At 31.7% G+C, this 12,491-nt stretch overlaps 1 protein-coding gene across 50 annotated transcripts in view; it reads left to right on the forward strand.

Annotated features, from left to right (window-relative positions):
- The window catches only part of LOC148601974 (uncharacterized), a 67,167-nt gene that overhangs the window by 43,089 nt on the left and 11,587 nt on the right, over window positions 1–12,491 (forward strand). For 10 of the 50 annotated variants that reach the window (XM_088556805.1, XM_088556811.1, XM_088556807.1 and 7 more), the window contains 4 exons: window positions 4,103–4,132; window positions 7,248–7,277; window positions 8,186–8,209; window positions 11,887–11,916. In XM_088556805.1, the coding sequence (XP_088412931.1) occupies window positions 4,103–4,132; window positions 7,248–7,277; window positions 8,186–8,209; window positions 11,887–11,916 (114 nt within the window). The remainder of the gene's footprint in view (window positions 1–4,102; window positions 4,133–7,247; window positions 7,278–8,185; window positions 8,210–11,886; window positions 11,917–12,491) is intronic. The other 40 variants (XM_088556817.1, XM_088556826.1, XM_088556835.1 and 37 more) reach the window with 11 other exon arrangements.

Consider the following 12,491-nt stretch of genomic DNA (forward strand, 5'->3'; position numbering starts at 1 on the left):
TATTATCTAAAATTTCCATGTTCATCAAAAAACTGTCAGCTATATTGTAATTTAATGCATATATTTTATGTAATTTTTTGTATATCTGTCTACCTTGCCATTTTCATTAATTGTATTTGTATTTGCCTCATGTTACACATAACTTGTGTCTGAGTGAAATCTTCAATTTTGAAGATTATATGATTTTATCTATTTTGGCCAGGATATCATGTTATCACAACCCCACATGCGATTTTGTTACAAGATTTGATTAAATGGCAAAATTATATTGGTTTATTTATACATAAAGGTGTATTTTTAGTGTTAAATGCCTTAAAATTATGAAACAAGTCTTACTTAATCTCGTAAGCCTAACAGATAATTTCCTCGGCTACAATATACAGCCGAAAACACCAGTAGTTGGCCATAGGATTTGGTTATATTTCTACAATTTGATTTCATAACACTTACTATATAACGTTCCAACAACAAATCACGCGACATTAGATATATTTGATGTAGGCAAGTTCAAACTGTTACGTGATTTTATCTTTGTTGAACAGGATGCTTATAGATAATATATGTACACTCTAGAAACAAAGTGTACATTTAACATGAATGTGTGTATGGTTGCAATTAATTAAATCTGAGGGTATTTTTTCCTTTCCTGAATGTGGATGATGTATGCATGTAGATATACACCTTATCCACTCAAATGGTAAAAAGACTTCCTCTAATTAAAGACATTAATATTGTGATATTATCATGATATTATGATGTTTACAGACTTCTCATATGTATTATATTCTTCTTCCTTATACAACATACATTATGGCCTTCGATTTTGCAAAAAGGACAACAAAGTGGCAGCCTTTAAGGTATTTTGAGTTACGAATATGCTTTATTATGTCCTACAATATTAGGATAGAATATGAAGACGTTCAGAATATATCACATCCAAACAAAATTCAAAATCTTGAACCCAATGACGATTTTGTATCATGAACACCCAACCCCCCCTCTCTCTCTCTCTCTGATACACACGCATTATGCCATATTCTTTGAACATCATTTCATACTTATATAAAAATAATAAAATAAACAAACTAATAAATATATAATATCCTTTAATCATATCCATTCACACTACTTCTACCAAGCTTACATATTCATCTATAATAAATATTGTTCGTAGAGTATGATTTTGACTATGCAGGGGTTTAATAGCATTATCTACATTGATATTTACAATACAGACAAATGTCATATTAGGTTAACTTTGTCTTCTGTGCATTAAAACGCATGGGTATTAAAAATATCCTCTAACTTAAATGCTTCCCATCTCGGAAACACTAACACATTTCCCATATATTATGTAACAGTAACTATTGCAATTTACACATCCTAAAGTGCCACATATAATTATCATATTTTTGCTGTATAGTTTTAGTATTTTTTATAGTTTGATGATCCATTCGACATACCCATACCCACTAAATATAGTGTTCCCAGTTCGCTCTTCGATGTTTCGAGAATTTTGCAAATTTACAGAAATGGAATAAAATCTATTGAACTAAATACTATTGAAACTAACCAAAGGTATAACGCTTTATCTTCCAAATAAAATATAAATAATACCGCTACTACAAGTAAGTATTTAAGTACCATTCTGTTTAGGAATCAGGCAATGGGTGGCACATCATATTTCTCAATTTGATCTGTCTTGGTACAATATATACAATTCATCTAGAATACAACTGAAAAGCGATTTAAATTTATCCTGAAGCCAATGTGACGTGCATGTTTTTTGACTGCTTATATAAAGAAAAAGTGCGGGAAAATTTTCCCGCCATTTTTCCATAGTGGATTTCAACTAAATTTGATCTATCAATAGCTTAAAAGGCAAATTTCACAAACACTTTGATGGTTATTTCTGAAGGTCATCGGGTGTAAATACTTGGTTAATGCAATAAAATCTTTGTGTTTTTTTCCTTCTTGTGCCACACCTTATACACATTTGCCTGATTCTTAGACGAAGAAGTACTTAAGTTTTATCGGAAAATTAATATTTTGTGAAGTATTCTTTTATTATTCTATAGTAATGTGTTGTATATTATCTTTAATGGTGTTTATGAATGAAAACACGTGGTTTAAATGTCACGTGTTGGATTATTTTGTTATTGTGTACATAACAAAGCATGGGTATGAACTATTCTGTCAAATACTGTCCCTAACATCCTTCACATAATATATAAAATGAAACCTGTCTATACCGAGCACTGCAAATATTAAAAACTTGTCTAAATCAGACATATTTATAAAATTCTTTCATGTCGATTTAAATAAATTTTGAATTTTGGTAATTCGTTTCAATTTTAAAGTTAGGATGGCTTTCAGTTAAGACAGGTTTAACTAATTTACTAATGTCGTGTTTTATTACCGCCTTAACAGTGACATCAAGTTGTGCGTTAGCTAGTTTTTGTATTCGTACATTACAATCATGGTTATAAACTCTATAATAATTTGGGGAAAGGGAATAAATCTCTATTGTTCCTCAATGTTTTATGCCACGAAAAAGATATCCTTGTATAATAAAAAAGAGTTTTGGCATTATTTGGACAAAATTTATATAATTCTGATTTCTGGCCAGTAACATAAGTACAAATATAATTATCCTTCTGTAATAAAACTATTATGTTCCATACCACAAATAGATAAGTTTTGATAATGATAGTCACAAGTTGTAAATCATAATCCGTCGAAAATTGATTCAGACAAATTGGTCTAACATAGTATGTTGAGGGATACATTGACAGAGTTCCATTTTACCTTCTGTACATTAATTAGAAACAACTTACTAGGTCAACTGTCAGAAACTAAATATTCAGACGAAAAAGCCATATGTTGACCATGAGATGAGGCCAAATTACCTTCCAAATGTTTAGTTAAATAACTTAAACTTTATAACATACCAACAAATTCACATAACAATAGATAAAATCTGCAAGTTCAAAATATGCTATTTAATTTTATTGTTGTAGAACAGGAAGTTAGAGACAAATATTTGTACTCTCATGTTACAAGTATAAACTGAGCATAGATATTTGCATTGTTATTATTAATCATATTTGAGAGTAATTTGTAGTTTCATGAATATGTATGATATTTTAACAAGTAAATATGCACAAGACTCCATTCAAATTATAAAAAAAGACTTTCGTTGAAAACGTTAATTTTAAGACATCAATCATCATGATATCATGGTGATTGAAAACTTGTTATATATAACACATTATTTTGCCTCAATTGTCATATTCACTTAAGCATCATGTTATACTTAGTAATATAAAATAAACCAAAAACAAGCTTAATCAGATTTGAAAACTTCCATTTACATCTTATCCAATAGCCCTACTTCTAATATGAGTTAGGCACAGCCTACAATTGAGCATGGCACTTGTACTCTTTAAGGCATTGAAAAAAGGACGATGGCTGAAAGGGGCGAGATAGTTTATTAAACAGTTGTCCCTTTGGATGCATTTCCCAGACCCATTTCTGCGGGCCTGTCTGATACCCTTTCCAATTTAACTGAACGTTTATCGGTCGCCTCGCAGATGAACCTCGGTATTAAGTATACAAGTCTAAAATAAATTTTGTTCGTAGAGTATTCTTATGACTGTGCAATGGTTTAATAAAATTGTCTACATTGATGATTGCAATGCTGACAAATGTCGTATTAGTTTAACTTTGTCAGTTATATCTCTGGTATATTAATAAATTATAAAAATATAAAATATAAAATATAAATATTAGTTTAACTTTGTCAGTTGTATCTCTAGTATATCAATACGCGTGGATCAATATCATTTAACTTAGATGCTTCCCATCTCGGAACACTAACACATGTCTTATATGTTATGAACAGAACCCTAAAACAATATAAACAGCCTAACGATCATATTTTGGCTTTATAATTGAATTCTTTCTATATTTGAATATTCGACACGGCATACACATACACTAAATATTATGTTCCCAGTTTTACTTTTCAAGAAGTTCGCAAATTGACAGGAATATAATAAAATTATATACTTCTATTTCATATTAATATAATATATTTTAGTGTCAGCTGATACCGCTACCACTATTATTAGTAAGTATACAGGTTTTATCGGAAAATTAATATTTTGTGAAGCATTTTTTATTATTTTGTAATAAATGTTTTTATATGATCTTTAAACACCAGGTTTAAATGTCACTTGGTGCATAACTTTGTTTTTGTTGACATTTAAACGCATGGGTATGAATAAGACTGTCGACTAATATCTCTAAAATCTATTGCAATATACAATGAAACTTGCCAACAATGAACACTGAAAAGATCAAAACTTGTCTAAACCAGAGTTTAATATGTCCCTTTATATCAGCTTAAATGTACTTTGAACTTTGGTAAATCGTTTCAACATTAAAGTCCTGAAGGGGTTCCGTTAATACAGGTTTCACTGATTTGGGCAGGTCAGATATATTTTATCCACTTAGTTATACGACCAACTCATCGACTAATGTAGTGTCTCTTTTTAAAAAAAACGAAATGTCTACTTACCATTCTGTGTAAGAATTATGCAATGGGTGGCACATTATTTTCTCCAATTTGGCCAGCTTTGCCTAAAATATATTCAGTACATCTGAAAAAAAACAACCAAGAAGTTATTTAAGTTGATCCAGAAGCATCTGTTACGTAGATGCTTTTTGACCGCTTATATAGGGAAAGAGTGCGGGATTTGGTAAAATTTCTACAATTTGAATTTGATAACACTAACTATATAACATTCTTTAAAAATCCACATAACGATAAATATATCTGAGATTCGCAAGTTCAAACTGTTCTGCGATGTTATCTGTCCATGTAGAATATATGTACACTAAAGAAACAAGTGTATGCTAAACTATGTGTATTTTGAACTATAGTAAACCGTTTCAATTCTTAAAGTCCAGACCGATTTCGGATAAGACAGGTTTCACTGAATTATCTTTAAATACTGTAAACGTACTAATTTTATTTATTTTCTCGGTGGACAGAAAACCGCGAAAAAAAGAAACAGTACCCAGAAAATTGATTTTTAACACTATATAATGCTAATGTCTTTAATAATTTACTTTTATGCATTATTTTAGTTATTTTATGTCTTTGTTCCTGGATTACATTCTTTTGATTTCCACTAAAATCTTCGGTCCCTTGATTACTCTTTGAAACCGCGAAAATTGATACCCGCGAATATGTTCAGTTGACACAATCTGCGAAAATTAGCAACATCGAAAATTAATACGTTTGCCGAAGCTTTATATGCACAGGTCAGATAATTTATACAACCAAATCTTGACTAATGCCGTTTTCAATTAAATGTCTACTTAACAGTAGCATCAAGTTGTGTTTCTGCTTATTTTGTTTGTGTACATTGAAAGCATGGTTATAAAAATACTGCCGACTAAATTGTCCTACTTTCCATGTTGCATAACAAACCACATTATTTGTTAGTGTTTTCTGTAGGGCAGATGTATCTGTATTTCGTCAGTACAATATTCTCATCGACCAATGTGTTATTTCGTTTCTGAAGGCTAATGTCTACAGTATCATTATGTCTGTCTTTAAGCTGTTCATTATTTTCCTTTATATAGTTTCTGCCAATGGTTTCTTTGCCTCATATATATTTGAGTTCCGATTGATCCTATAGTTGTCTCCGAATGACCTTCTTGGCGTCAGAGAAATAATGTAAATTAACATGATGACGTCATAATTTTTTTCAGTTTATGTAGAGTTCAGCATCAAAATAATTGGACACTAGATTTTTCTCAATGTCGATAGCAAGTTTGAATACATCTTTTATTCGACCTTATAATAATTTATATTCGTGAGTTTTTTCTGATGAATTAGTCTACTGTGGAAATTTTAGCCATTCTTTTTCAACAATTAGTCAGTATATCGTCGATATGATTCTAGTTCTTAAAATTTCAGAGCCTTTTAATGATTTTAATATATAATCTGTATTAATAGGGCCATCAATCAGGGTGTGAAAACTGCTTAGAAATAAATAGTATCGACGACGACTTTCACTGAACTGAATAACGCAGTCGGTAGTGTTACATCACAAAGGCAGCATGGTCGTGAAAACCTTTTCGCAAATTCTTTAATTTCTACTGTAGTTTACTTTAGAAGTTCTGCAAATATTTTGAAAATAATAATATGATAATTCATTGGAAAGAGTAAATAACCACAATATGATTACTAGTGCCAAAGAACGCTTAGATTTAAAGAGTGTGTGGAACTTGTTCCGCGAACGAGCTACATGTAATTCTCTACGAGTACTTGGCAAGAAGCTTCATATGAAACTAACGTTAATTTCACGTGAAAATCACTTAACATCAGCTACATTTTAAATACTAGCATGACATTCACATGCAATCTCGATTTACATTAAAATCACATGAAACAATGTGAAATTTATCACAGTTTTTATTGGATTCTGGTACAAATCAAGTAAAATCTGTCATAATTTTGTTTTGTTTTATCGGGTTGAACTCATGTGACAAATGTGTTAAAATCATGATAGATAATTTTGTCAATGTATACATTCAATGAATAACTTACAAGTATACAGTATCAACGTATATTTCAATAACATTCATTTCTTAAGGAGGTAGACCTAGGCTAAGGGGCATAACTCTTACAAATCATTGGAATTTTTTAACGTTTGCATTAAACATTTCACATCAATCTCGTGTAAGCATCAAAGTAGTACCATTTTATTGGGGAATGTCGCACCAAAATATTGCAAATTAAATAACGTTCAATTTCACTCTGTATTATCAAAATGTATCTACAATGTACAACATATGACGAATATTTCAAAATGGCAATTCTAAGATTCCATTCCCAATAATAATGGGCATAAATGATTTATTGTTGGTGTTCATTGCTATACATGTTGTCGTTCACATGAAACATAAAGAGTGGCCTTTCTCTGTAGTACACCTATAAGACAGAGGGAGTTGTAACTAACTGTCAAAGAGTCTGTTTCTTGTAATTTTGATTCAAACTCTTGTGTAATGGTATAATTAACTGTTTAACATTTGAATGGTAATTGAAAAGTAAAAGAAAAATATTATAGTATTTAACAGGCAGTAATAATAGAATAACAGCAATATCACCCCATAATGTTCAAATATTTCACGTGCACATGTTGAATCAATATCAAATATCGCCATTTTAGATGTAGACCAAAGTACTAGTACCTCATCCAGTGAGTATACGTAATTTGATGTTTCCACGTAGGGTAGTTCAAACTCCGGACAGCGTTTGACGTTCGAAACTCACACTAAAAACTGTAGACAGCATTCTAAAAAAAAAGGCAAGAATATTGCATAGGGAAAATTGATTTGACGTAACGTTATCTGATTTTAAAAAAAAACGTTTGATGAGAAAACTGCAACTTTTGGTAAGAGAGGAAACGAGCGTCTTCTGTCTCTGCTTGGAGATTTACAGTAGTTTACTAATGTGATAATATACGTTCTAATAAATGCATTTAATATTTATATGAAACGAGATTTGGAAGGGACAGTGTTTTGTGTTACTTACGATTAATATTTCAGTTCTATTGTTTCGAAGTTGATAATCAATGTCCTCTCTTAATCGATGCTATTATTCCGCCTGAATGACTTTCATGTTTGTTGTTATTTTTTTAAGTATAAAACTGACTCTCTGAATTAAATGGATAAAAAATATTGTACGAAGGGGTCATCTAGTCTACTGACTAACCGTATCAAAATGGCGTTGAGTTCAAATTACTAACGAAATAACATCTTTTTTAAAAAGTTTTCATTATCATCTAGGTACAGTATACAGTCTGTTTAAGTTTAGACAAAACAATAAAGTTTTTCAAAAGGAATCTCGTTATGTCATAGAAGTAAGAACAAGAAAGAAAACTGAACAATAGTAAATTGTATAGGAAACATTTTTACCATCAGTAAGTCCAATCTAATACATGCATTTAATTGAACTGTTAAACATTTTTCGCTTGTTGTATTTCTATTTTGAAACTGTTAACACAAACTATCCACGTGCATGGATAAAAAGAAGTAAGAAATTCCATGTATTTAAACTTTCCAATACTGCCAATATAAACTATTAAACCCACTCGTGCAATTTTAGATGTTGACAGTAGCACCGCATCTTGTAAGTAGTTGGATGACAGTTTGACCTTATCGTAGATTAGCTTTCATTTAATTCTGGTAAAGTTCTGGATTACATTTTATAAATGACTTACTAACTTAGAAATAATATTAGTATAGTTTTGGTGGTTTGTTTTCCTATCAATTATGAACCATGCATGTAGTTTGTTACTATATGTAAATGTACTTTTTACTATCAAAGCAAAACAACACCTTACCTCGTTATACATGAACTCTACTTCTAATTTTAACTTCTGGAAGTTTTACAACCATTATATGTTGCATTTTAGCTTTGCAAAGTACTATGCATTAGGACTCTTTTATTGAGTTCCATTATTGGCTATAACCTTTGAAAGGTATTAATACTTATCACAAGGATTATATGAAGTAATAGAAATTTAATGATAACAGATTTGAAAATCGAATTTATGTTCATATTGCCCTACTTGACCCATAGCATGTATTATGAAACAAATCTACGACAAGTCGAGAAATATGGAGACGGGAATTGTATATATTGAGAATAGGGTATAGTGTAAAGAGAATTTTGAACGATTTGTAGTAAAAAAAAGCTGTGTAAAGTGCAAACTAATTCAACAATTTACAATTACTTGCACAATTGTTTATACAAAACTCAGAGCGAGCTTCGTTATTGTTGGCATTTATAGGAAAAGAGTGTCAGCGACGTCCTACAAATGAATATCCCGTCAAAACATGAATTATTTAACTCGAATTGTAACAAGACTTCTGATTTGTTGGTTCTCTTTGAGCATACTAGGTAACTTTATACAACATGGCTTGGTACTATGGCTAAAGCAACAAAAGCAAACGAGCAACTCGGACTCCACTAAAAACTGGGAGTATGGATCAGGTGCACCGGTAGGGTAAGCCTCCTCTGCTTTTCTAGAAACACCCGCCGAGTTGCTGATAAAAAGTCAAGTCCGCGGTAGACAAACGAGGAAAGGAAAACTGTGACCCGTTGAATAAATCAGTTTTCATGGTGGAGATGGATACACCATAACGATCCACGAGTTCATGATGACGACCATAAAACTTCTGTAGTGATGACTTCAATCTTGTAGCAACATAACCCTGTCCAGAAGCCTATTAGATAAAGTTCTAGCGCAATACAAAAAGTCTGCGTAGTTTCGGCAAGCTCTGGCATAACGTATGAGTTGTGATATGAACACTCCATACGCAGGTGCCGAAGGGATGTTGCCACAGATGAAAGGAAAGTTGACAATTCTGAATGAAAAGTCATCACGTTTGTCGTAAAGTTTGGTCAATAGTTTTCTTTACCATCGATTTCTAAATGTAGCTCAAGATATGAGACTGACTTCACAGTGTCTGTTATGTCTGTTCTTTTGGGTAGATGCGATGCATCAAATCCCCGAAATTAGGATTGTTTAAAGATAATACGTCATCTATATAGCGGAAACTGAGATTGAAGGATCTAGCCAAACGATATTCTTTTTTTCTAATCAGATCAGCTATAAAGTCAGCCTCATAAGAATGACGGAATAGGTCAGCAAGTAAAGGAGCACAATTTGTTCCCATTGGAATGCCGACCGTTTGTTGAAAAACACGTCCACCACACTGGACAAATATGTTGTCGATTAAAATTTCCAACATTTTGTAAACATCTTCCTCTGTATATTTGGAAGATGATTTAGAATTATTTCTTACAAAGTATGAGGAATATCTACCAAGAACTATATATTTGTATCTAGGTGTACCATCTTTTTTTGAAAAACAACGATGTATAATGTTCTAAGTCGGGATTTTTAAATTGCGTATGGAGAATAGAAGTATACAGTGTTGAAAAATCATAGACTTTAATGATATTATATTCAGATAATAGCCTACGGTAAATCACAATCATCGTCCTTGGTAGAATGATAAAAAGAGGATAGCACATATTTATGGTTTTCCACAATCTCTTCTTTGGAGAGAGTGATAGCAGTATAGGTCTTATTACTGCTATTATTTTCAACGTCTACCTCTGGTAATAAACATTGGATGTAGAACGTTTTGCAGACAAAACCAATGTTGTTTTGGGCTTTGTCTGTTGGTACGAAAACATATTTGTCATGTATAGTATGTATGCTACATCGGGGTCTTTGAAAACTGATGTCGCCTTGGCACTAATTGATCACTTAAAACTTTCATAAAAGTAGAAACAATCCTGAAATGGCTCAAAATCTTTAAGAGGTGACGAATGCAGTTAGAGTGTGATTGTTTGTACTTTTAACGCAGACGAACATCATGTGCTTTTTGAACTTTTGATTGCACATTCCTGTTGCAAGAGATATCAGCGATATAACAAATGTAATTTGAATACAAGTATCGCTCCATTAATCGTAGGCAAAACCTAAAATTATATTAAATTAAAATATAAATGTATGCTTATTATTGTAGGCTGTACAAATATCCAAGAAATGTTTGGTATTCAACGGTATTGTATGGCGATGCTAAGTGATTTTTGGCAACAATAAAAAAGGGCAGTGAAAACTCTTATACCTGACAAATCCAGAAATAATCATCATGGTCCTAATATATTTGGAAATATTTTATCGAACTCTGAAGTTTATATTTTACATTTTGGTTCAACCATGTTTTGATTGATTAAGTTATTAATAATTTAATACATTAACAGTATTATCTATTTCCTTCCTTAAAGGTAAATTCAACGTTCACCATACACTCAAAATCATCATTCCAGTCTTGTGCAAGTTTGATTTTTGTATTGAAACGCAATAGAATTCGAATTCTTTTATTACAAGTTTCATGATGTAATTTGCAGTATCAGTTATATTCTCAAATCATCATTTCTATAAGTGATATTTCTGGGAAATTGCAATAAATTGCCTGTCAAATCAAGATTTCGTCCTGTTTGGAAATGATGATTACATTAAATCTTTATAAATCAATAGACATTAGAGTTCAAATATATTTGCAAATCTTTCATCGAAATCTGAATAAAATAATAAATAATACAATACTTTAACACTTTTACCTATATTTTTCTCATGTACAAATTCTTATTCACCATATATTCAAAATAAACCTTCAAGTCCTAAACACTTATGTATTCCCGTTCAAGGGTTGTTGCATTTGAAGGAAATCTGAAGAACATTTACACGATGACGCAAATACATATGGATTTCAAGTGTTTCCTATATAAAACCATCTAAAAGTTTCAAGATTAAGCCTCGTTATTCTACCATCCTCTAGATCGGGCTACGCATACCAAATTCTGAAAGAACGCCTATCAATAGTGTGTCTCTTTATGTAATGTATTCAAAATACTAAGGTAACCAAAACATTTGTCATTTTTATTACGAGTTACATCCTGTCATTCTTTTCCTTTTCCCCAGGTAAGCAGACTAATATTAACAATAAATCAAGATGATTAACTACATAAACAAACAATAGAGACAAACAAATCGTCGTAAGTGGCTTCGTGATGACAAAATCAATTTTAGGCTCAGGTTCCTAGAATTATTGATCATCATTTGTTACCTCTCTCTCTCTCGCTCTCTCTCTCTCTCTCTCTCTCTCTCTCTCTCTCTCTCTCAGCCTAACGAGCAGTTCCTGAAGACTTGTTTTACAGCTGAATGTTTAAAGCGGCAAACTAATGGCACTAATATACGTTTGATGAGTTCATATAATATATTTTAGCGTCAACTGATACCCCAACCACTACTTCAAGTAAGTATACAGATTAAATCGGAAAATAAATGTTTGGTGAAGTACTTTTGTATTATTCTGTAACGATTTTATCAAGCTCCACGCAGCGGAAGACGTTCGATTCCTCTCAAACTAACCACTACTGACAGGCCTTTCGAAATTCTCGGGCGTCATTCAAATCATACGTCATATGACAATAAGATAACGTCGTGATAAATTATTCATTTTTTCTAGATATTGCAATATTCTTGCATTTTCTGAGAGGGCTGTCTGCAGCGTTTAGAGTGAAATTCAAACGTCATACGCTGATCGGAGCTTGCGATTTTATATAATCTTTATTGGTGTTAATGAAAGTAAATACGCGTTTTGTATATTGCGTGAGTACTTTGTTATTGTCTGCATGGGTATGAACAACTATGTCAACTAATGTTCCTAAAATCCGCTGCATTATATATACAGTGGAACCTCCTGTCTACACTGGACGCTGGATAAAATCCAAAACTAGTCTTAACCAGACACGTTTATGAAATATATCAATTTAAACGTATTTTGAACTATAGTAAACCGTTTCAATTCTTAAAGTCCAGACCGATTTC

Source organism: Perna viridis, chromosome 12 (assembly GCF_037379345.1).
Source record: "Perna viridis isolate PV_CMFRI_1.1 ecotype Kerala chromosome 12, ASM3737934v1, whole genome shotgun sequence".
In the NCBI taxonomy this organism is placed as follows: domain Eukaryota; kingdom Metazoa; phylum Mollusca; class Bivalvia; order Mytilida; family Mytilidae; genus Perna; species Perna viridis.